The following is a 25,288-nucleotide window of genomic DNA, read 5'->3' as shown; positions in this document are numbered from 1 at the left end:
GGAGAGTTGGTGTTGCTCAACCTGGAGAAGACTGGGGAGACCTTATAGCCCCTTCCAGTGCCTAAAGGGGCTACAGGAAAGATGGGGAGGGACTCTTGATCAGGGATTGTGGCGATAGGACTAAACTAAACTAAACTTTTTAAAAAGGGCAGATTTAGACTAGAGAGAAGGAAGAATTTGTTTATGCTGAGGGTGGTGAAACCCAGGCCAGGTTACCCAGAGATTTTGAAGATGCCCCATCCCTGGAAACATTCAAGGTCAGGTTGGACAGGGCTCTGAGCAGCCTAATCTAGTTGAAGATGTTCCTGCTCATGGCAGGGAGGTTGGGACTAGATGGCCCTTAAAGGTCCTTTCCAACCCAAACTATTATATGATTCTATGAAAATGAATGTAAAAAAGCAGTAAGGTGTACCCTCTTCACGCATTTGTTAGACCAGCTTGTTTTCTTCATACGTGGTAACGGTATTTGCTAACTGTTGAAATCCATTTCTGAACAGTAAATCTCCAAATCTTTGGTTTAATACTGTATGGTCCTATTCACTGCTTACAGGCTAAATCTGGACCATCTATTTATGACCTCTGTTTTGGGGTGAAATAGGAAACGGGTTTTTTTGAGCAGTAATTGCTGTCTGAAAAGCTGAGTGTTGTGTGTCTTGCAGCCAGGCGCGGACTGCCGTGTTCGTTCTGCTGTCACTGTAAGGTTATGAAACTCATTGCTAGAGCTGGGTCATGTTTGTCGAAAAGTCTGAAAAAGAAAGGGATAAGTCTGCCAGCATGGAGTGTATGCTGTGTGAAAGGGAGAGGAGGCATTGACTGAAAACTGGTCTTTTCCATCGAGTGACTGTATTTTGCATAGTCAAAAACTTCAGAATAAATTCTTGAGCAGAATACAGCATTTAAACCACAATATCCTTCTGACGATGTTTTCTGGGCAATGATGGAAGAGCTAGATAGTTTGCAAATGAGTTATATTTAGAAATTTTATTTCCCACCCTCACTGCTTCCAGGCAGAAATGTAAGCATCATTGTTGTATCTTGAAATATCTAACAGGAATAACTTTTCAGAGGCACTGACCTTGCTGTAGTGGCAGGTCACCCTAGAGGGAAAAGATTGAAGCAAATTACTTTTGTTAAGATGCAGATGACTTGCAAGTGCTGACAAGGTTTTGATGTATTTAATGGTACAAGTGATCTTGGTCTTAGGAATAAGAACTGAGCCTGCAGTCATACTACTGTGTGCCATGATCCTGTCTGTTCCTGAGCAAAGCGAGGTCAAGATGGGTAAATACTATAATGTGAAACTTCAAAGAAAGTGTTGCAGGAAGCGGTACCGGTTTGGATCGGTATCTCAACTCAGTGGCACAGTGTGTTGTGCTTACTGTTGATGGAGGTCTTTCTGATGACCCCCTGAGGGCCAGGCCATAAGAGTACAAATGAAAACTCTAATATTTTGCTTTTGGGAGAAATTGGGTAGTTAGTGTGAAACTCCTTGCCTTCTAAAAGTGGTGGTGGTGGTGGGGGGGTGTTTTTTAATCTCTCTCCTGTTCTTGGATTGCATAGCATTGCATGGTTCATTGATCCTTCTGTCTTCCCACATGCTTTATTTGTCCCATAGGACCTTTTTGTGTTTGACACAGAAATGTGAATTTTGACCATGTAAATAACAGAAAGTAAAAATATTTCTCTTGTTAACATTATAGGCCCCTGGATTTGGATTTGGTATTGCAATATCTGGAGGAAGAGATAATCCTCACTTTCAGAGTGGTGAGACCTCAATAGTTATTTCTGATGTGCTGAAAGGAGGCCCAGCAGAAGGACTGCTACAGTAAGTGCCAAACTACACCTGGATCCCGTGTGGGACATTCATGTTTGTCAGTGGTAGCTTAACCTCTAAATTGTTTCGCTCTGGAGATACCTATCTGTAACTGTTTGCGTAGTAGCTTTATAATACAAGTAGTTTGTTCAGGGATGCCCATTCCCCAATGTTTTCCCCTTGTCATAAAGTATTTATGCTGTACCTTGTGATGTTTTTTATTTAGAGAAAATGACCGTGTTGCAATGGTTAATGGCGTTTCGATGGATAATGTCGAGCATGCATTTGCTGTTCAGCAGCTGAGGAAAAGTGGGAAGAATGCCAAAATTGTAAGTGAATGCCTTGAAGATTTAAAGATTTACTTAAGTTCTGTAGTTATAGGGCAAAAGTGAAATGGTGTAATGTCTGCGGTGAAATACGTGCATGATGCAAGGCACTTGAATAATATCTGTGTGATGCATCAGGTTTAAGTGATGATCATGACATGTTTATCGTGTGGGTCACTCAAATTTTTTTTTTAAAACATGAATGGTGATGTTTAGGTAGTGCGGCACTGGATACGTCAGACTCCTTTTCTTTATGGTAGTTCTCAGTTTGCCAAAAGCTTAATTCTCAGCTTTGTTTAATATTTCTTTGCTTTCTTGAGTGCACTCTTTATCAAGTTGTTTGAAGGCTGGTGTAAGCTAAAGGACTTCACCCGCTCTTCAGGCACTGACATGGTTGTTCTTATGCTCAGTAAACAGTTCGCCAAAATAAACTATAATTACCTTAATTCCTATAATTTTGTAGGCTTATTCAAAGTGGTTGGCTTTTGAACTTCGCAAAACAGAGCAGGACATCACTAAAGGGTAGTAATCCAGCTTTCTGTAGAACTTTGAGATTTATGTTACAAAAAATAGAACACAAATGCAGCATGTTTAACAACTTGTTAACTCAGGAAAACGGACTTCTGGGGCTTGTAGGAAAGCTTTTGTGCTGACAGGTTTCTACTGCTCATATGCTTTAATACAGCTGCAAAAAATTGTGCTTCGCGTTTGTAGATTTAGCAATTCTTTAAAGCTTACACAAAACGAAATGTATGGCGAGCTGTGCAGGGCTTCTGGTATAAGTATTTGGTGTGCAGATTTATGTAGAGAAAAGCAATTAATGAAAACTTTATGGTATAACTTGGTTCAGTTCTGTAACAAATTGCAAGTAAACCTCTGAACAGGGTTGGGTCTTACTCTGGAAACAGCTGTTTGTGCAAACCAACTTTGCACTTTCAGCGGCAATGTTCCCCTTCCTCTGTGGCTTGCATAAACGTTGCTTTGGAAGATTGGGAGGCTTCAAAGCTGAGGAGAATTACTGTCAATAACACACTGAGCATACAGTAGATTACATGTTAGCAAAACAAATTTTTAGCAGTGCCAGTAACTGATTTGTGGGTTTAAGCAAAGAGGAAGGGTATACAAATATACAGCTCTGAAGACAGAACGTCGTGTTGTGCTACAACGGCTGCTGTTCTTACCCTTTTGCCACTTTGCGGAAGCAAAAAAGGACTAAAACATCTGTAAAAACAATCAGGCTTGTAGTAACCTGTATTGATGAGTCTCCTGTATTAATTGGATATAATTTTATAATGAGGAAAAAAGAATTCAGCACGTTCACAAACACATCTGTATGTTTTCTTTTGAGTCCGGGGATTAGCTTGGCTTGTGATATTTAGTAACACCAGAGGCTGATGTCGTGTTTGTTTGTAGACCATCAGAAGGATGAAGAAAATTCAGATTCCAGTGGCTCGACCAGAACCTGAACCAGTGTCTGAAAATGAGGATGATAGCTATGATGAAGAGATTCGTGATCCAAGAAGCAGCCGTGGTGGCCCAAGTGCCAGCAGAAGGCATGAGAAGAGCTGGGTAAGAGATCGAAGTGCTAGCAGAGAGAGAAGCTTATCACCGAGATCAGACAGAAGGTCGGTTACTTCCAGTCAGCCTGCAAAACCTACCAAAGTAACACTGGTGAAATCGAGGAAGAATGAAGGTAACTTGTATGTAATTCTCTTGCTACCACTTTTGCTGGGTTTTAAAGGCCAACTGCCTCTGTCGGTGGTGTGTTAAGGGCTTCATGGCCTGTATGAACAGTGCTGTTAACAGTTTCTTTACCCACTTTACCAGTAGCCAGCAGCAAACTTAAAAACTGCTATTGTATTTCTGGTGGTATTTTTCATATTCCAAAATACATGTGCTTAATTAAGGGTAAAGTATTATATAGCGTAAATAGAGCCCAACTGTGCACCTGACATCTGGTTGTCAGTGGCTACATACCTTCTATATACTTCAGTTGAGTCTTCAGTGTCTGTCTTGTTTGAAAGAGGGAAACTTGTAGGTAGCATCTAAATTAAGCTATTGAACAACAGCTATGATTACAGGCAGTTAGAAAAGAGATTGATATAATGGTAAATCCATGGCGTAATTCCAGTACAGCCCTTCATGTGTCAAGGTCACTGTCCTCTGTGTTTTCAATGTAAATGTTGTGTAAAGCAGTGTTGTAAATCTTCAGATACCTCCCTCCTTTATTTTTACTGTTGCTTCATCAGTTTTCTTTTTTCTTTTATTGCTATTATATAAAGAGTATGGTCTACGGTTGGCAAGCCACATATTTGTGAAAGAAATATCACAGGATAGCCTGGCAGCAAGAGATGGCAATATTCAGGAAGGAGATGTTGTACTGAAGGTATAGTAAATGGTGATGGTGTTTGTTCGAAGGGAAAACTCATTGAATAACAGTTCTTAGAATTAGCTATCTCTTAATAGCATAATTATTGTTAGCAGAAGATGTATCTTTTTTCTTACTAAATTATTTCACGAATGAGGATGAGTAAATTTAAGTATAAATCAACCTCTCTAACGGAAGGAAAATTATAAAGCCTTTTTGGTTTTTGGTATTATTCCCCAGGCCTTATTCAAACAAATAGTGCTTACTGTAAATGCATAATAGAAAACATATGGGATGGTATGAGACTTTGGTCCTACATACTTAAATATATAATATAACGCTGTGGAATTGTGCTGTAGAGCAACACTAAAGCTTGCCTTCCGGTTAAATTTTGACTTTTGTAGAAACCAATATACCCAGGGATTTCTAATTCATACTCATTATTTTTATTTCAAGATACTGCTGTAAATGTGTTGGTGCAGAAAAACATACCATTCTTCACTCTGCTGAGCAGAGCAATGCTGGTTCAAAAAAGATAACTGACGTTTTAAAAGTTTTGTATTCATGGTAGAGACTTTGAAAGATGAAAAGAATTTTCTATATTATGCTGTAGTTTGGATGAGCCCAATAGTATTCCATTGTATTGTGGTAATTTGATAAATAGCTATTTCTAAATATCATCAGGCAGAAAACCACTACCTTTACTGGAGATTCGCTGCTTTTTTTTAAGTAAGTTCATATCTGCTCTTTTCTTCCTCTGTTCCAGATAAATGGCACAGTGACGGAAAATATGTCCTTAGCAGATGCAAAAACGCTAATAGAAAGGTCAAAAGGCAAGTTGAAGATGGTTGTTCAGAGAGATGAACGAGCTACACTGTTGAACGTCCCTGATCTTTCTGACAGTATTCATTCTGCTAATGCTTCGGAAAGAGACGGTGAGTATAAATAAACTTGGTTTCCAAAGGGAGAGAAGAATTCCCTGTGTTGTGGAGATGTGAAATACCTAAGTGGGATGAGAGGGTGGGGAGGAGAAGAGTTAGGAGTAAGATTGTCATGTGGGCAAATTCTTGTTTGAATGTGGTTGAAATCCACACCATCAAAAGCAGAGGAGAAAAAGATACAGTTCGTGTTCTTGCAATTGTTCTTTCAGGAATATTAAGTTTAGTTGTTTTGAAATAATAAACATAGATTTAACATCTTCATAAAAATTCTCTGCAAAAGCTTATTTCCATTTGAGCAGGTCACGCCACCATTTTAATTACAATCATTTCATGAAAAAACAACTTTTATTTAACAGACATTTCAGAAATTCAGTCGCTGGCATCAGATCATTCCAACCGATCACATGACAGGCCCCGCCGCAGTCGTTCACGATCTCCTGACCAGAGGTCAGAGCCTTCAGACCATTCCAGACATTCTCCACAGCAGCCCAGCAACGGCAGGTGATGGTAGCATTGTATTATTTTTAAATCAACTCTTTAATGTGACATGTAAGTTGTAGGAATGCTTGGATTTATGCAGTGTAACAAATGTGATGCAGAGCTGTAGTAGTAGTAATATGGCATTCTTTCTCTCGAGAGACGCAGCTGATAATTATCTTAGACTGCAAGAGAAACTGAACATTTAATTTCAGCGTTATCCCTTTTTTAAACTTAATCTTAGAGCATTGTTATATGAATGACAATGTAAGTTTGATAGTGATACATGTTATCAAAGCATATGCAGTTATATTTTGGTTATAGAAAGCAGTTAGCTGCAAGGATATTTGAGATGACTAGTAGCACAATTCTATCGAATGTCCAGCCTGGGTAAACTTGTTGAAATCTTGCATTATTTAGCGATAGGCTTTTTATTTTCCTCACGAGCCTTCTTAGTTATCTTACGTTTTTGAATACATTTAATTCCTACAAAATAACGTGTATTGCACAGCAGATTTGGCTTTTGGACTGTAGTTTTTAATATTTGAACTTGGCAGTGGGACATTCATGATAATTCTGAAGTCTAATTTTAAGTCTAATTTTATATGAATTCAGAGAGAAGTAATCTGTTGTATGGTTTGGAATTTTTTCTTCTGCCGTGTGAAACTTTAGTCTTGAATAACATAAATGTGTCCTGTTTTGCTTTTCCACAGTTTGTTGGAAACGGACATGTTAATTTATTGAAATAGAATTTCAGTGTTGGATTTTAGATTCTACTAAACAGTTGTAAGAGAAAAGTTTACGTTCCAAGCACTCATAGATTATGGAGCAAAACTTAGGATTGATCTGTTGCAAATTGCAAATTACGAGCCTCTGTTTGAAGATTTTTAGATGCTGTCAAAAATTCTGAAAAACAAATAGCAGCTGGCTGTGCCATAAAACTAAGATATGGCTGATTGGTTATTAATAACATTTTGTTTGCCTAAGGGAAAAGTAACACACATACCTTCGAGGTTTTTAAGAGTCTTTTAAGGGTTAATAAAACTGCAAGACAGACCTTACCTGCATGTAAGCCTGGCTGGGGTTATGGAATACAGACATTTTTGCTTCTCTTCCACATACGTTGTTTGGGGGGACCACAAGGCATGAGAGTTTGTCTTCAAGTGGGAACCCCGCATTAGTGAGAGAAACTTAAAAGCACAGTCCCTGATGCAGGGATTTGATTGTGAAGGTTGAGGTCTCTGTCAGATTTAAAACCTTTAGTTCTTGACATGCACTTCTAATGCAGTGTGAAAAGGGCTTGTGAAGGGAGGAAAAAAAAAATCCATCAAAACTGAAACTATGCCTGACTCACCCCAGTGTTAGTGCTTTCCTGTCCTATTACAGTGGTTTAGGTAGATGGTCACTTCCTCCCTGCGGACTACACTGTCAGAAGAATTAAATCCTTCCTGAGAAGGAACTTTGAAGTTATCTCAACTTTGAATGCATCCGCTATATCAACTTTATGAGCAAGAGCTACCTTGGCATGGATTGACTTCCTGTTGGACATGTCCCTTTCAAGATCAGAACATCTGGCCCTGAGCCACAGAAAGAAACATGTTAAAAGCAACTTCTCTTTGGAGTGGTTATTTGTGCAAGTTAAAATCAAGCTCCAATCAATTGTGTAAGATCAAATTAGTTGCAACTGCTTCATTACTTAAAATTTGGTGAAAAATCTGGAGGAAAAAAAAGCTTGAGAACAACAAGCTGAGGAAGAAAAGGTGGAAAAAGTCCTCAAACTGATCTTAAAGAGGACATTAAAAATGTATTGAAGCTTAATGAGTCTTTATTTAGACCCTCTTCTGCTAAGTGTTTGTATGTTTTTTAGGAGAGAAATTCCAAGGGAACCCTCTTACTCCTTTCATACAAGTTGAACTACAGGCTGACACTTGCAGGTGTCTGTGCTTCAGTAGTGCTTTGAGGTCTGGCCAGGTCTTCAGGGTTGTCCACCTTTCAGTATTCCATACTGGTACCTGCAGCAGGGTGCCTGCGGTTTTCCTGGGTATAGAATTCCTGTTTTGCTATTTGAACATTCTGCCAAAGCATTAAATAGCACTTGTAGTTTCCTTTAGTCCAGAGGAAGTTCACAGATGTCTCTTGAACAGTCTTTCTAAAACTCAGATTCTATAACATGTTCTTTTAATTTACTAGTAAAAAGGACTAATTAGGCTTCTATGTTTTTTTCGCTTGTGGAGGATTGCAAATTATCCATAGTCAGTCTTGAAAAGAATCCAGAGAATGAATCTTGCAAATCTCCAGATAGAGATAAATACTCATAGCTCTGGAGACTAGGAAAATTTATAGCCATCTGATACTGAATTAGGTAGTAAGTGAAATATAAGATACAAATATGCCGTGGCTTCCAAGAGGAGCTCTCTGAGCAGATCGTGTTTTAAAGGTTAAGTATAGTTTTAAAAGATGCATATAATTTTAAAGATATGCAGAACAACAACCGTTTAGGCAGAGGAAAAATGTATCTTAAATATAGAATGTCAGCTAACATCGGGTAAATTTGTATAATCTGTTAAGAGTTGTGCTTAAAAAGTGAGAATGAGCAAAAGAGGTCTCTGCACCCTAAGTTGGAAAGTATTTGGGGGACAAGTATCATACATAATCTTTCTTCCCTATCTGGTCTTACTGGTGGCAGTAACAAGTTGTTGAGCTAGCTAAGCTTTTGGTGTGACCCATCCAGACCTGTGGCACTTAGAGCTGGTTGCTGATGGACCTGCCAGATGGCATTGGAGGCTGCCACGCACCAACTGACACAACTCCAGCTTGGGAGCCTTGCTGCCGTGCTGCCTGCCTCACCTGGGCACTGGAGCAGCAGCAGGGTTTTCGGAGATATTGAACACTTCAGCCTCAGCGAGACAGATGTGGTGGCTTGAAGAAATCCCTCTGGAGGTCATCGTTATTTCTGGAAGGATGAGGTTGACTTCTGTAATACAGTTGTCAATTTACGTATAGCATGAGAGATTTGTTCTGCTGGTTTTCAAAGCAAGCTGAAAAACTGGAATATAGGACAGAAATCAACCCTGTTGTGAGTGTACTTAGGAAGATGCCTCTTGGCTCGTGCTGTCTTCTCATGCTAAATGGTTGAGATGTGTGAAAAACACATTGGGAAAGAGCCTGCATGTTCACGTGATTCAAAACTTTCTGTGCAAACATTCCAACGGTGTGTTGCAGACAATCTTGTTTTGTTCTGAAGTCATAGCCACAGGTGATGGCACTAGTGTGTAGCTGACTGCATTTTGTGACTGAAGGTTATTTTAAAATGCTTCGGTTAGGCAGACTTTAAAAAAAAGGTGGGGGGGAGAGGGAGGAAGTGAGGAGCAGGGGGCCCTGACACAGCCCAGATGTTAAACAATAGTGTCTCAGTGCACACAGTGACAACACTTTTGTCTCTTGGGAGGTGCAGCTGTGTCACTTAAGACGTTTCCATCGTGTACAACCAGTGACGGCATTGAGTTGTTTCCTGTATCATCTTGCAATGCAAAATACTCGGTGCTTACTGAACGATTTAAGCAAAATCAAGAAAAATTTTACTCTCCTGCTGTTCTGATTTTTCCTTTTTGTTCTGTCACGATTGTGTTTCTGTCAGCCTTTTCCAATTTAAACTTTTTTGTCTTAATGTAGAGTAGAGCTAACCTTTTCCAGGCATTTTAGTTGGCAGGGTGTATTTGCCTACGTGCATACCAGTAGCCCAGTCTAGAAACATATTGTTTCAGGTGTTTACCTGGCTCTATTTTGTGCTGTGCTCTCAGTGTCTGTATTTTAGTTACTTGAGAGCTGTTTCTTCCATATTTATGCTCTTTTTGGATAAATGCAGGTATAAAAGCAGCATAAAATTGCAGTGGTTTTAGACTATGTGGGAAGGAAATGTAAAATGAACTTTGTCCTTGTGTAGTAACTGTGGTATTTCTGGCCTTATTTTTAAAGCAAACCAGAGAGACGGCTATTTTGGAATAATGCTTCTGTTAAGCCTTAAGAGGTGCTTGGAAACAGGTAGAAAGGGCTCATGGGGACATTTACGGTAATATCTCATTAACTAGTGCTCATTACTCAAAAATCTTTGGACAGACAGGGGAATTAGTTGTAGCTTACGGTACTACAGGACTTTTTTTGTTTATAATACATCTAGTATACATTTAAACAGCTAAATGTATGTGTCTGCTTTTAACGAGCCAGGAACTATTTTCAAGGGAACGAGGAACCCATTCATATTTTAATCTAGTGCTGGAAGTAATATACATAAGCTTTTAGCTTATGTACTTAATTTTATGCACAAAGGAGAGTATGCTAGAAATCAGAAAGAGGAATGAGAGAATTTTTATCAGTGAAGTTTGGGAACAAAGTAGAAAGCTATATGCTTACTTTTCATTTTGCTAGACCTAATGGTTTTAGCATTGTTTTAATCAACTCTGGAAGCCCCCCAAAAGGGGTTTACCTGACTAAAAAAAGGTATAAATAAGGATTTTAAAAATTAGGCCACTGTACTTGTTTTTACCAGTGACTTATAACAAGATGGTTGTTTAGAATGCAAGGGTGCCAGTGTCTTCCCAGACTGCTGTGATGATTGCAGTATTTTCCTGTATTGTGCTTTTTTTTTTTTTTTTTTTTTTTAGTTGCCTTTAGGCACACAGTTTTAAAACTGGCAGAAGAAAGTACTGAAAAGTCTTACTATGTCTTGGCTGAATAGCTAAGCTTTGTTTCTGATGTTTCAAACTTCACATTGCTTCAGGAAAGCACATTCTGCTTGTATTTAGATGTTTGCTATTTCTTTTACTCTTTCTCACGCGCCTTGGACGAGTAGATTTGCTGGCATTTGTTTTCTTAAGTCGTACTTCCAGCTCTTGAAGTATCAGTTTTGATTAAACTAAACAGTCTTTACTCTGTATAATGGATTTTTTCGGATATGTTTGTGCTTCATGGTAAACGTGATACTCATTATTGCCTAGCAGCACCATCTAGCTGTTGGTAGTGAAAAACTCTTTCCCCCCAATACAGACTTCTCCTTTATGAGAGGAGATGGACTTCCACCTGCTGACCAAGCTGTTTTTATCTCTGAGGAAGTACATCTATTCACCTCCTTGGCAATTAAGTCTGATACTGTGTAAAAAGCTGTGATTCATTTGTCTGTCTTCTCTCGAGTACTTCTTATATTGTTGTTTATTTGCCAGCTCTCAGGAATCGAATAGCTGTTTTCAGGATAGGTATTTTTAGAATGTACATGCTCTGGAATTAAAACTCTCCCTTTGATATATTGATCTACTTTTGTTTTATTAATGTTCATCTGCTCCAACCCTATGAAATCACTTACTATTCAACAGATAGCAGTGCAACAGTTAACACTTCAACATACCGCATATGTTCTGTTCAGTTCTGCTGTGGTACAGCTGGTAGCTGTACCTTTATATAACTGTAAAAATACCTGATCTTTTCGGCTAAAGCAATACAAATTCTCCTCGTTTGAACTTCAGTTGCTCTTATTTAAAGAACAAGATTTTTTTTCTTTTTTAACTTGTCATATATGCCTTTGTTTTACACTGTAAGCATGTATAGGAAATGCATAAGAAACAGTGGGTTGTCTTTTTACTGAAATATGCAGATGACTGAGTGTATGAGAAGCACTTCTGTCTCGTAATAGCCGTGGACTTGAAGGCCTCATCCTCTCTGAAGACAGAAATCGAGGGCACGTTTACGTTCTACCTTTTATCTCTGCAAAGCCCTACCAAGAGCCACACCAGCAGCACTTGTGTTCCAGGGCAGCTGCCACACAAAGGAACAGATAAATTAGCTTGATCACAGCAAAGCCTAATAATTAAGTCTAAAAATCCATGATTTCTACAGGGAGGGGTGAGAAAGACTATCATAAATGCTCTTCGCCCATTCTTCCCTTTGTTTCTCAATTTCTTCTGTAGCTTTCAGTATTGCGTGTGTATGGCTTTGGTGCTCGAAGCAGAGAGCAGTCTGTCTAACCATGTCCTTCTTTCTAAATAGCTATATCTAGAGAAGTCTTTTATTAACTTGAAGTTAGGGACAAAATGCTCGGATTTATAAGTGGTAAAAATTACTAATAATGCAATAGTCTAAGAATTGAACCGTGTTACATAGTAATTGGTAATTCCTTACCCGCCAAACCTGAACTTTGTGAATGAAAGGATTTACTCTTTAGTCTTAGACCAAGGTAATAGAAACAATTCTATATGCAGAGTGGAATCTTTTTTTCTAATATAGTCTTCGAAGCAGAGAAGATGAGAGGATAACTAAACCAGGAGCTGTCTCTACACCTGTAAAGAATGCAGATGATATTTCTAAAACTATGGAAGAGGTAGCAGTCGAACGAACTGAAAAACAAACTCCACCACTCCCAGGTAAAAACATTAAAATATATTAATTATGCATGTTGTTGAGAATGGATGATCAGGAAAGACTTAATGCCATTGCGTATTTGTGGAATGACTTTTAAAGTCTTAAAACAGACCCAGTCTTAATTATATTTATTTCTGAATACCAACAGTCTCTGTAACCATAACTCCATTTATATCTGAAAACCTAGGCTGGGGGGTCTGCCCATTATACAGGGGTAAAACTTCAGTGTTTAGAGGTGTATTTATAGGTGATCGTAAAGAGTTTTGCCCTCATTTCTCAAGCAAGTTTTAAAATCCATCATTTCTTTTCTGAGAGTCAAGCAGTAGGCTGGTTTTTATGGCTTACTGTAGCAGACCATATTTAAGCAAGGATGTAGTTAAGCCCGTTTAGAACTACTGTTCCCAAGACACAACTCGGAACACTCTGAAATGCTTTGTTACTGCAGCACTTACTAACTACAGTTATGGACCAAGAAGGCTTTTTAGCAAGTGCAGTACAACTAATAAAATCAGAACAGAATATCTTTTTTTTTTTTTTTTTTTCCCCCCCCCAAAAGGGAAGGGTAAGTTAAATGGCAGTAGATAAAAGCCAGCTGGTGTAAAAGAGAAAAAACATAAGATGATACGGTGATGGGACACTGTTCTGGGCAGGCTGACTAACAAGATTTTTGTTTACAGAATGAGGCACTTTAGTGAAATTCAAAGTGGAGAAAGAGGAGCTGTGCAGATGGTTAAGAGGCAGCTATTCTTGAAAGGCTGGGTGGGATGAGAAAAAGCACATTCAAGCTTGAAAATATTTGAAGACTTAAGGAATGAGCAGTGACACTTTTGCATGTAGCATTCAGTAGCTCAGTGACGAATTGGAACAGTTATGATGTTGATAGAGTCTGAAAGATCTTGAAAATGAGAACAGTAGGTTTTCTGATGCGACAGCCATTATTAAAAAGATTGTCACAGGAGGTGACCTTTTGCAGTGGTGTTATAAAAGATGCAAATGAAGTAAGTTTATATTTGCCAAGATACAAAAAAGAAGTGGTAGTGAGATTAGAAAGATGAATTTTGTATTTTTATAAGATATTGAAGATTAATGGCTGGCATAACACAAAGCCAGCCAGGATAGGAGATCCTTGAAATGATTCTTAATCCAATGTAATGTACTAATAATTCATTTGGCAAGCAAGTAATAAGTACTGTGGGGATTTTGTTGGTTAGTGGGGAGGAAGAAACGTTCTGTTCTTGGAGGAAGAGACACATAGAAATACTTAGCTTGGGTGGGATGAGCTGTAGGCCAGTACATACAGACAATTAGCTTGCCGTAATATATTGTCTGAGGAAAAAAAGGTGCGATACAGGGCATAGGCCTTTAGCAGCCTCACAGAAAGCTCTAGCAAAATGAGGATCTTTCAGAGACTTTATTGAAAATGTGCTTAGGAAAACAGTTGGCAGCATCTGTGACAGTTTGCTGCTTAGACTAAGAGCTAGACGACTGTCATGGTTGATTGTGTCAAAGGAGGGTGGAAGGAGAGTATTTGATCAGAAGCTTAGGCTGGGAAAGGGTCATTAAAGGCTTACAGGAAAATGCTATGTTACTGTATGGTAAGGATAAAAACTACATTAGAAAAGGTATTGTTACCAAATTGTTGTCTGAAATTCCCATTCAGACTAGTCTGTTCAGTGCTTTGAAAGGAAGGCAGCACAGTTCTTGGGAAGATCAGGGACTATCTCGAAGCCAGCCTAGTTTGAAATCAACTTTTTTCAAGTGTGCAGAGATAAGTCATAAATACAAATTCTTCTAACATGACCAGCCATGTAACAGAGAAGAGCTTCTATTAGTGCTTGTTACTGAGGGAAGGCTGTGGTGGCGGTTTCCTCCCGGTAACTCCAGAGAATCTATGCAGCAGAGCTATAATAAGTGTTTATCTTTAAGAACCACTAGCTGGACCAAAGTAGGCATTGAAATCTGCCGACCTCAAGGCATGCAGCAGTCGTTCAAGTGTGTGGTATTTTAATTTCAAAAATTGAATTCTTAGGAGGAAAGGCTGAGAGAGCTGGGACTCTTTAGCCTGGAGAAGAGAAGGCTGAGGGGAGACCTTATTATGGCATACAAGTATCTAAAGGGTGGGTTGAAGGAGGATGGAGCCAGGCTCTTTTCAATGGTTCCCAGTGACAGGACGAGGGGCAATGGGCACAAGTTAGAACACAGGAAGTTCCGTTCAAATACACAGAAAAACTTCTTTACGGTGAGGGTGACAGAGCACTGGCACAGGCTGCCCAGGGAGGTTGTGGAGTCCCCTTCTCTGGAGATTTTCAAGACCCGCCTGGATGCAGTCCTGAGTGATGTGCTCTGGGCAATCCTGCTTTAGCAGGGGAGTTGGGCTGGATGATCTCTAGAGGTCCCTTCCAACTCTGAAAACTCCGTGATTCCGTGAAGGAAGAGAGCTAGTGGAAAATGAACAAGTTATGTCAGATAAATCAAGGTGAGAAACAGCAGGGTTGAAAGTGGTCTTCTGAGCATGAAGCCTTCTAGTTCTTGTAGTTCGACAGTGTTCAGAGCACTTAATGAAGTACAAAGGAAGTTTTGGGATTTTTACTGAAGTAATAATTAGGCCAGTAATGCTGCTTTGAGTGGTATGGTGAGAGTGTCTTCTGTTGTTGTAAATTTCTAATATTTCACCTTTAAGTGGGGTAGAAGAAGGGTACTGAAGCAGTCATTAAGCTCTTAAAGGTGGGAAAATAAAGCTTAATTAAGTGACCAAATGGACATTTGAAATCCTTTGATATTTTAATAGAACCAAAGCCAGTGTATGCACAAGGAGGTCAGCCAGACGTGGATTTACCAGTCAGTCCATCTGATGGTCCTTTACCCAATTCAACCCATGAAGATGGAATGCTTCGGTAACGTAACTCTAAACTCTATTCAAATCTGCCTGGTCCTTGAGCAAACAGAGCTTTTATGCAAGATGATGAATAACCTGTATAAATCGTCTGATGTAAAGTCCAGTATGCTGTCCTGACACTTCTGTTCAGAAATATTAGAATGAAGACTAGGTTTACTCCTGAGCATTGTTGGCACTTACATTGTGTAATATAGCATTTTTAAATCTATTAATTTTCTACAGAAATGAGCAGTTACAGTGATCAATGGGTGAAAAGAATTTGTGGTGTTTCTCTCTCCCTGGGCACCCTCACACCTCCTGTCCCTTTCCATCACCAGAGAGAGGAGAGATACTGTAACACATTATTTTCCTTTTATAATAATTGGAGAGCAATGAATGAAGGTCACTGCAGAAATGTGCAAAGTCATGACATGGAAATGGGCTGACTTCATCTGGCATCTCCATTACAGACATTAGTGTGCATGAGAATAGATTCTAGGTTGGTTTTTTTTCTCAAATTCATCTGAGTCTCTTTACACCCAAAACAGATCTATATGCTAGCACAGGTCTTTAAAAGGAGGAACATTTTTGGAAGGGAGTGTCAAAGTGCCTCATTTAAATCACTGTATGAGCGTAAGACAAACAAACCCCACTAAACAAGTAAATACAGGTGGGTTTTTTGGAGTGCTGCTAATGTGTGGTGTAATGCTGCGGTTGATAAGCGTCTAATCGTATGTATAGCATAATATTCTCTAATTGAAGTGATAGGCAAGTTAGTTCTTTGCATGTGTTCGGTCTCAAATTTACCAGGCTGTTTTATACTTTTATGCCTCTAAGTGGAATATGTTTTAAATCTCTAGGCCAAGCATGAAACTGGTAAAATTCAGAAAAGGAGATAGCGTGGGTTTGCGACTAGCGGGTGGCAATGATGTTGGCATATTTGTAGCTGGTGTTCTGGAAGACAGCCCCGCAGCGAAAGAAGGATTAGAGGAAGGGGACCAGATTCTCAGGGTATGTCAAAAACAATAACAGTACAAATGTTTTCTTGTACCAAAGCATGTTTTCTTTCTGTAGCGTTGAATATATTGCCTTTGTAGTTCCTGCAGGTTTTTTTTCTATATGTACTTATTAGATGACTTATTAGCACCAAAATCTCCTGTTACTGTACTGTTGCTGGGAAGGTTAGTAAGTTTTTAATCCAATTTCTTAGACTGATTCAGTTGATAAAATTGTTTTTTTTTTTAACTGGTGGGTCACTGAATTGTCAGAGGGCTCTGTATGTTACAGATGTTTATAGATGCCCCATAATATTGATCTAAAGACTAAAATGAACAGCTACCTGTTATTCTGGAAGCTGTGCTTTTATCAAGAAATGAAGTGGGACTATTTAGAGGTACAACTTGGCAATAAATTGATTTAGATTTCCCATTGTGTAGTTAAATGTCTGTTATAACTCTGTATGCTGAATCAAACTGATTACTTTGTTGATACCAGGTAAATAACGTAGACTTCACGAATATCATCAGAGAAGAAGCTGTCCTTTTTTTGCTTGATCTTCCTAAAGGTGAAGAAGTAACCATTTTGGCACAGAAGAAAAAAGATGGTAAATATTTTTATATTGTGAGCAATGTAGTAGACTGCTTGGAACAACACGAAGTATAGTGAATAATCACTAACTTCTGGCTTGCAGGAAATTGGCTCCTTATGAAGACTGTCAAGTTCTTTTGGCTTTGGGATAGGTTACTACTACAAATGGACTAGGGATTGTTATTGTAACAGTACACCCCTCCAAACAAACAAAACCCCCAAAAAAACCCAAACTAAGAAAACACCAAAACATAAGCCCTAGCATCTGACAAAAGTATTGGCATTAAACTTTGGGGGCGGCAGGATAGTCTGTTGTAGTTATGCCACTGAAAATGAGTTATTAGGCTGAGAGAGTTGGGGTTGTTCAGCCTGGAGAAGAGAAGGCTCCAGGGAAACCTTATAGCTCCTTCCAGTACCTAAAGGGGCTACAGGACAGATGGGGAGGGACTCTTGATCAGGGAGTGGATCAAGACCATTCTGTGATTCTATGTGTGTGCACACAAACTTCTTTTCCAGTAAGATTCATTCCTTCCAGGGAAACTGAATTAAGCTTGCACTGCCACCAAATTTTTGACCATTAAAGTTGAACTTGTGTTGGTAGAGTCTGCTATTAATAGTTATGCTTCTTAAAATAGAGCAACTCTGAGATATTAAGGCTTCTTGAAGTAATACTGTATGTTTAAAACAAGGAGACTTAAGGTGAGGCACTGCTTTGAGTAATTCTTGTGAGCATTAGGATGTCACTTAAGCTTATGTAACACTATATTTTGGGGTTTCTTTTTCTTTTTTCAGTTTATCGTCGCATTGTTGAGTCTGATGTAGGGGATTCTTTCTATATCAGAACTCACTTTGAATATGAAAAGGAATCTCCTTATGGACTAAGTTTCAACAAAGGTGAAGTGTTCCGGGTGGTGGACACTCTGTACAATGGCAAACTGGGTTCCTGGCTGGCAATTCGAATTGGCAAGAATCATAAGGAAGTTGAAAGAGGTATCATACCTAACAAAAACAGGTACGATCTTAAAATACTTCAGTTGCTGTTTTAAAATTACAAATTGAAATTCTGCATCTGTATAATGAATGATTGGACTTGTCTGCAGGACGCTAGTGTTTAGAACTGATTCAGTGAGAAAAAGTGACAAAGTGTTAAAAAGAATTGAAGTTAAATGTCTGATTTATGGATTTGCTGTTGACCCTTGTACAGTCCACAAAGAACCTTAAAACTTTCTTTTCAATACAAGAGACAAGGCTATATAAAACTTCAGAAATGTGATATTGGCCTCAGTCATTCAGTTTTGTACTTTCTAATATAGAAACAACAAAAACTTGAGTCAGCAGGTGGTAGTGGGGTTTTTTTGGAATTATAAGCTTGCTAGTCAACCATCACTTCAGAAGCTAACTTCCTTGATAACTGGCTGGGATTTGTTGTCATCTTAGAGCTGAGCAACTAGCTAGCGTACAGTACACGCTTCCAAAGACAGCAGGAGGAGATCGAGCGGATTTTTGGAGATTCCGAGGTTTGCGTAGCTCAAAAAGAAATCTTCGAAAAAGCAGAGAAGATCTTTCTGCCCAACCTGTTCAGACAAAGTTTCCCGCCTATGAAAGAGTTGTTCTTCGAGAAGGTATGGCTGTATTCTTACTGTTGCAGGTTAACAGGTTTGTGTGGTTTGCTTTGTATTAGCCTAGGTATTAAGAGTATCTTGCATTTGTTTTAAGCAATCAGTGTATTTTGACTCTCTTTTTCCTTCAATTCTAGCTGGGTTTCTCAGACCTGTAACCATTTTTGGTCCAATAGCTGATGTTGCGCGGGAGAAACTTGCTAGAGAAGAACCAGATATCTTTCAAATTGCAAGTAAGTGTGAGATCAGGTTCTTTGGCAGTTAGGAAATAGTCAACTTTCTTTTGCTAGATTGTTTGTTTCCACATTACTACTTTATTACATTAACTGTTTAACAAGATGTTGAGCATGTAAAGGAACAGACTGAATGGAAGCACTTTCACTGTTTGGTTGCTGATAATTCTCTGAAGGTAAAAGAACTATTAGTTCTGTTTATAGCCTTTTCAAATTTCATTTTAATTCAATACCTTATTATACTGTTTCTAAGTACTTTTGTAAAGATGTAGTTATTTTTGTGGACAAATTGGTGGGTAGATTTTCATGTATTATTTTGAAGCAGGAGGAGTGTCATCAATCTGAATTGACAGTTTGAGCTATGAAATGGTTTGTTTTATCTTAATGAGGGAATGCAGAATATGCTGGAAATTTACAACAGATTTTTGCTGTGTCCTCTACCAGAAAGCGAACCAAGAGATGCTGGTACTGACCAACGTAGTTCTGGCATTATTCGTCTTCACACTATAAAACAGATAATCGATAGAGTAAGTCTTTTATTGTCACTGTACTTTTAACGCAAGAAGAGTAAAACTGGTATCATCGAGTAGACCTTTGGGTGTTTTAAATGTAGAAGAATAACTAATGAGTGTGCTTGCTTTAAAAATAGCTTTCTCATCTTTCTATTGGTTAATTAAAAAAAAAAAAAACAACAACAAAAAAAAACCCACAAAACAACCAACAACCCAAAACCACCCCCCCTTTCCTTCCCCACATTAATAACTGCAGCCTAGAAGTAATTCTAGGCTTTGTTCCAGGGAGTGTTGTCCTCTCTCCATTAAGGCTGTTTTAAGTTGTTTCCTCTTTCACTTCAAGCCACGGTGTGACATTACAGCTAGAAATTGTTATGTTATTTATGGAGTCATTAGTCTTCCCACACCCCAATTTACAAATTAATAACTTGACGTCATTTTTTTGTCAAGGACTTGGGGAAAGGATCCTTCAATCTCACTTCCTTAATATCCTTTAAGCTTCTGACATTAGTTCATGATACGAGGCTCTACTCCTCACCTTTTTATTTCCTTACTTACAAACAAACTGCAAGTCTTTCAGATGTCCAAGTAGGGGGGGGTAAAAAACAAAAAAAGCAATTCTAGTAGCTAGGTGGGGATACTGTGTGCTTGAGATGAATCTTGCACTGGATGAAAGCTGGCCAAGCTCTTGCATTCAGAGTGGGGTTTTTTTGGAAGGAAGATGGAGGTGTGTAATGAGACAAGGTCTTGTGTTTCTATCTTTCCTTTTTTCCTATTAGCAGAATACTAATAGGAAACTGCTTAGTTTTAGTCTAGTGCATGCTGACTTTGAGTAGATTTTTTTTTTTTTAATAGCTTTTTAAGCTCATAGTTACACAGTCAGTCCTAGTTTTTAAAACATATATGCCTATGTTGCCTGGTATTGGAATTGGTTTGGCTTCTATTATTCAAATAGGAAAAGATTAATAATTAATACTTTGAAACAAGGAATTCTGTAAAGGTGACACAAAATAAATTTGTGGGCGCTATTTAAAAAAAAAGTAAATTTAGTATATGTGATTCACTTTCTTCCCTCTGTCTTTTTTTTATCACAACAGGACAAACATGCTTTACTAGATGTCACTCCTAATGCAGTGGACCGTCTGAATTATGCCCAGTGGTACCCTATTGTAGTGTTCCTAAATCCTGATTCTAAGCAGGGTGTAAAGACTATGAGAATGAGGTTGTGCCCAGAATCACGAAAAAGTGCCAGAAAGCTGTATGAAAGAGCTCACAAGCTACGCAAAAACAATCACCATCTCTTTACAAGTAAGTAATTACATATACTGGGTTAGTATTTCTGAGGGGGAGGGAGAGGTGAGATGAGAATAACTTCTTCCTCCAGACTTTCCTGCAAATGGACCGAGTCAAGCAGTTTTTGACTTGTTCGGGCTCCCCAGTTCAATAACCAGTAGTTAATTGATGTGTGCTTTATTTGCACGCGACCACACAAATGTAAAGCAATCTGAAACATCAGAATGACATTTCTAATAGATCTGGTGGCTTTGCAGGATCATCAACTGAAATCAAACATTTGAATAAATAGAAAGATGATGTAATTTTATTTTTAGTCTGGCTAAACTGAAGCCCTGCTTTATTCTAAGCTACTGTTACCTCTGTGTTCCCTATGGGATAAAATGTCCCAAACAACATCAGGCCTTAAGGTTGCTTTGAATATGAATATTTACATTACTATTTAAATCTCATGGTTTTAATCTACCAGTTTATATTGCTTTTATTACTGGTGGTACAGATCCTTCTCATAGTTCTGCAGAAATCACAAGTCAAACTAACCTGCTGTACTTCTAGCTACCATTAACTTGAATTCAATGAATGAAGGATGGTATGGAGCTCTAAAGGAAGCAATTCAGCAACAACAGAACCAACTAGTATGGGTTTCAGAAGGAAAGGTAAGAAATAATATGCTTGGGGAGAAGTGACAGAACTGTATTTATGAGAGGTTTTTTGTTCTTTCATTCTTCCTGATGTTACAGATATGGGCAGATGCTTGTGGAATTAAGTTTGTCGTTTTAACCATCATTTGAAGATTGAAAGCAGTAATGCCTCATGGCTGTGTGAACTGCTTAAAACTAGTTTTTCGCTATGTTAATGCAGTTACGCTGTTAATGAGGGCTGTGCAGTTGTTGTGCATGTAGCAGTGTAGTAAGTGAGAGCATTTGCCCATTGCCACTGATAACTGGAGGATATATTACTGCTTTGAAGGCTTTGTGGGGATTGGAAGACTTTTGTGAAACAACTTCTGGGTGTTCTGCTGCATTGGTACAAGGGGCTGGGATTACCTAATGAAAAATGTTTTTTTTGTTAATAGAAAAGCAAGTGGCATGTTCATGTTCTTTGAGAACTGTGTTCTGTCAGTTGTGAGAACACAGATGCAAAATAACAAGTTAGTATTCTCTGTTCCCTGCTAAAACTCCACTTGCCTTCTCAAGCTGCACGTTACACTATGCACACTAGATCCATCCTCTTGAAGAACTAATATCAAGCAAAGTGCCAACTACAAGTAAGCAAGTGATGAATCAGCTGTTGCTACGTGTTCCTTAATATTTGGATCGTCTGTTGATGTTCAGACTGAGCTCCTTTCATCTCCGTATATCTACCTTCAAGTTAATGATTCTAATACCATAATATCACTTTAAAGTGCAGCTTTGTATCTTTCCAAACACTTTGATTTCCGTGGACACTATGTACTGTCCCCTCCCTTACACTGACAGTTGTCTGACCCCTTAGTAAAGTGATTCAAAGAGCGAGACTGCAGAAAAGACTTGTAGGTGTGAGCTTAACATCGTCAACGACTGAAACCCGATTTCTCCTTCCCTGTGACATTCAGACTTGTTGGATTTTCTAACTGTTCCTGAGCTGCTGGATTTGGAATATAACTAACTCTTTTAACTACCAGACTTTCTGTTGTGGTTCAGAACAAGATGGATTCATTCCATTTGTTTGGTTCTTATTATTCCCCCAGAAGTGTCCTAGCTTTACATTGCAAGAAGGGCATTCTTTAAAAGGTATTTCAATAAAAGTGTACTCTAATTTTGTTTGACACAGGCAGATGGTGCTACAAGCGATGACCTTGATTTACACGATGACCGCCTTTCTTACCTCTCAGCTCCTGGTAGTGAATATTCAATGTACAGCACAGACAGTAGACACACATCTGATTATGAAGACACAGATACAGAAGGGGGTGCTTATACTGATCAAGAACTGGATGAAACTCTGAATGATGAGGTTGGGACTCCTCCTGAATCTGCTATTACACGTTCTTCTGAACCTGTTAGAGAGGACTCTTCTGGAATGCATCATGAAACTCAAACTTACCCTGCTTATGCATCTCAAGCTCAGCCACAGCCAAATCTCAGAATAGATTCTTCAGGATTTAAAGCAACTACTTCTCAGCCGGTAAGACAGTGATTTTATACACTGACCACTGTATGTTTGCAGGTTGCAAGTTCTCTTGAACAAGAAATCTGTGTTTATAGTCTGCTTACCAGTATTGTGAGTGCATATAAGAATCTGTCAACAGCAACAATATGTTATAATGAACTGGGGAATCGGCTTGCCCTGCCTGTTTTAGTGACTCGTTCTGATAGGAGGGGGATTAAAGTACCGTTCTAATTTGATGAAATGTTTTTTGCTTTTTTGATATTCAACATAGTGAATTTCTGGAAGTGCTAGTGCATGATACTTTCAGTACATTTCATTCTACATCTAGCTGTGTTGATCAAAGCGTCATTTAAATTATTTTAATATAAATCAAAGTCATACAGTGATTCAGTAGCGGTATATTTAAAATATTTTAAACACTTCACAGAAAGCAGAAGCCTCACCTGCAGTCCCTTACCTTTCCCCGTCGCCTGAATCAAACCCTGCAACCTCATCAACCTCTGCAGTAAATGCTAATGTAAACCTAACTAATGTCAGACTGGAGGAGCCTACCGCTGCTCCTTACAACTCTTACCAACCACAAGCGGGCCCCTTAAGAACATCAAGTACTGAGGGAGCTCATATAGTCCTAAGAGATCAAGAGCCATCATCCTTATCGCCGCATATAGATCCAGCAAAGGTACCTGTGCCACACTGTTGCGCTGATTTCCTGCTATACATCAAGCTAGCACATGATCTTTTTGTTTTGCCCTTATTTGTAGAATTCCTTCTGATGTTTTTTTTTTCCCTGTAAGAAATCATGCAGGTCACAAAAAAAACCCAAACAAAACAGTGCATCTGAATTGCTAAGCATCATCTAATGTTTCGTGTGCATGGCTTCAGACTGTATACTTTCCATTTCTCAAAAAGATGACATTTTTTAAAACAGGCTGCATTCTGTATTTGATTTTACTTTATGTGTAACTTTTTTTAGCTTGTCAATGTTCTACTGTTCATTAATGAGGCCTTGAGAAAAATCTTATTTCCCTAAAATGACACTAGATCTTTGCATACTTCAAATTATGCCAAATCCTTGATCATGAAGATTAATCCGGTTTGTTGGATGACTTTATATACTTCCTCAGCAATGCTAGAACTAACTTAAATATGTAAATCAATTTACTTCCACTCTTCCCACCCCCTGCAAAAAAGTGTCTGTTGTGTCCACTCCCCCCCTTCCACAACACCAAACCCCAAAGATGAGAGACTATTACCTTTGTCTTTCCCTTTTAATCTACTTACATGTTTTTGCTTAAAAATAGGACTGGAAGGGGTCTCTTGAATCACCAGCTTCCTGTGATTGCGAACAACTGCATCAAATTACTCTGCTTTTAAACAAAATTAAAGCCAATATTTATTAACATTTAGGTTTGTTTAAAGTATTGCATTTCAAATGCAGCTGCAGTTACTCTTCATTTTAACTGAAAAGTATTCCTCTGTCTTTAACAGGTATACCGAAAGGATCCGTATCTTAACGAAGAAGCGTCCAGACAAAGCTATGTCTTAAAACAGCCAGCAGTTAATCACCCAGTACAGAGACAGGAAAGAGACCCAAATCTGATCTATGAATCCCAGGCTCAGTATGCAGAAAAACAACCGAGTAGGGACTATGAACAGTCAACATACAGGTATGATTCTACAAACTATGTAGATCAATTTTCTCGTGGTTATGACCCTCGCTTACATTATGATGACCGTGTGCCTCCCTATGAGGAGCACTGGGCATATTACGATGAAAAACAGCCCTATAACCAAACAAGAACAGTTTATGAAAACCAGCCTCCTAGGGATCTTGATTCCAGACAAAATATAGAAGAGAGCACAGAACGCAGCTATTATCCAGCACAACCTCGTTTTGAGGAACCCCCTCCAATGAGCTATGATGGCAGACCTCGCTATGAGCATGCACCCAAAAACTTCAGCTTACCACAAGTGCGATACGAAGATCAACATACTGTTGGATATGACACGCATGGTAGATACAAACAAGAAGCTCAGCCATACCAGTCAGCCATATCTCGATCTCCTGAACCGAAGCAGTACTTTGATCCACATATAAGGGGCTATGAACAAGGTCCTCCTCAAGCTTATAATGCTAAAGCTGGACATTATGAGCCTTCTCATGGCACTTCAGGTGTTTCTCTTCCTCCTCCCCCTTCATCACAAACCAAACCAGAAGTTTTGCCTTCTAACAGTAAACCACTGCCTACGCCGCCATCTCTAGCAGAGGAAGAAGAAGATCCAGCCATGAAACCACAGTCTGTGCGAAGTAGGGTTAAGATATTTGAAAGAAGAAGGTCACCATCTTTAGAAAAAATGAAGGACCCAAGCGATACATCAGCTGTCAAGGTAAGTCATTCCATTTCTTTCAATTCCCACTTTTTGCTAATGAGACTACATTGCGAGAAATAAAATACTGTCTTGGAAAGAAAGCTTTGCTGCTTGTGGAATAGCCTCTTAGCAACCTAACTGCAGTATGTTTTAAAATCAGAAGCTGAAAACTTTTGTGAAAACACTGAAGGGGATCTTGCCCTTCTGAAAACTCCTCCAATTCATCTTTCACTAAAATTTCATTCTGTTTTTTCTTTTGGGGGAAGAGGAGCTGGTCTTGGTTTTCTTAGTCTTAAAAGTGCTGTATCTTTCTAA

General features: G+C 38.8%; 1 protein-coding gene across 1 annotated transcript in view; it reads left to right on the top strand.

The window, feature by feature from the left end:
• TJP1 (tight junction protein 1) overlaps positions 1 to 25,288 on the top strand; it is a 77,122-nt gene that overhangs the window by 36,644 nt on the left and 15,190 nt on the right. Inside the window, exons 3-21 of the mRNA XM_082488506.1 lie at positions 1,701 to 1,825; positions 2,040 to 2,142; positions 3,553 to 3,832; positions 4,422 to 4,525; positions 5,274 to 5,442; positions 5,805 to 5,949; positions 12,199 to 12,335; positions 15,122 to 15,227; positions 16,069 to 16,219; positions 16,703 to 16,811; positions 17,588 to 17,807; positions 18,233 to 18,417; positions 18,552 to 18,647; positions 19,092 to 19,174; positions 20,257 to 20,467; positions 21,008 to 21,108; positions 22,265 to 22,618; positions 23,031 to 23,282; positions 24,092 to 24,991. Of these exons, the coding sequence (XP_082344632.1) occupies positions 1,701 to 1,825; positions 2,040 to 2,142; positions 3,553 to 3,832; positions 4,422 to 4,525; positions 5,274 to 5,442; positions 5,805 to 5,949; positions 12,199 to 12,335; positions 15,122 to 15,227; positions 16,069 to 16,219; positions 16,703 to 16,811; positions 17,588 to 17,807; positions 18,233 to 18,417; positions 18,552 to 18,647; positions 19,092 to 19,174; positions 20,257 to 20,467; positions 21,008 to 21,108; positions 22,265 to 22,618; positions 23,031 to 23,282; positions 24,092 to 24,991 (3,831 nt within the window). The remainder of the gene's footprint in view (positions 1 to 1,700; positions 1,826 to 2,039; positions 2,143 to 3,552; positions 3,833 to 4,421; positions 4,526 to 5,273; positions 5,443 to 5,804; positions 5,950 to 12,198; positions 12,336 to 15,121; positions 15,228 to 16,068; positions 16,220 to 16,702; positions 16,812 to 17,587; positions 17,808 to 18,232; positions 18,418 to 18,551; positions 18,648 to 19,091; positions 19,175 to 20,256; positions 20,468 to 21,007; positions 21,109 to 22,264; positions 22,619 to 23,030; positions 23,283 to 24,091; positions 24,992 to 25,288) is intronic.

Source organism: Vanellus vanellus, assembly GCF_965231255.1.
Source record: "Vanellus vanellus genome assembly, chromosome: 11".
Taxonomy (NCBI): Eukaryota; Metazoa; Chordata; class Aves; order Charadriiformes; family Charadriidae; genus Vanellus; species Vanellus vanellus.
The sequence above is the reverse complement of the archived record's forward strand: the minus strand, read 5'-3'. Positions and strand labels throughout refer to the sequence as shown.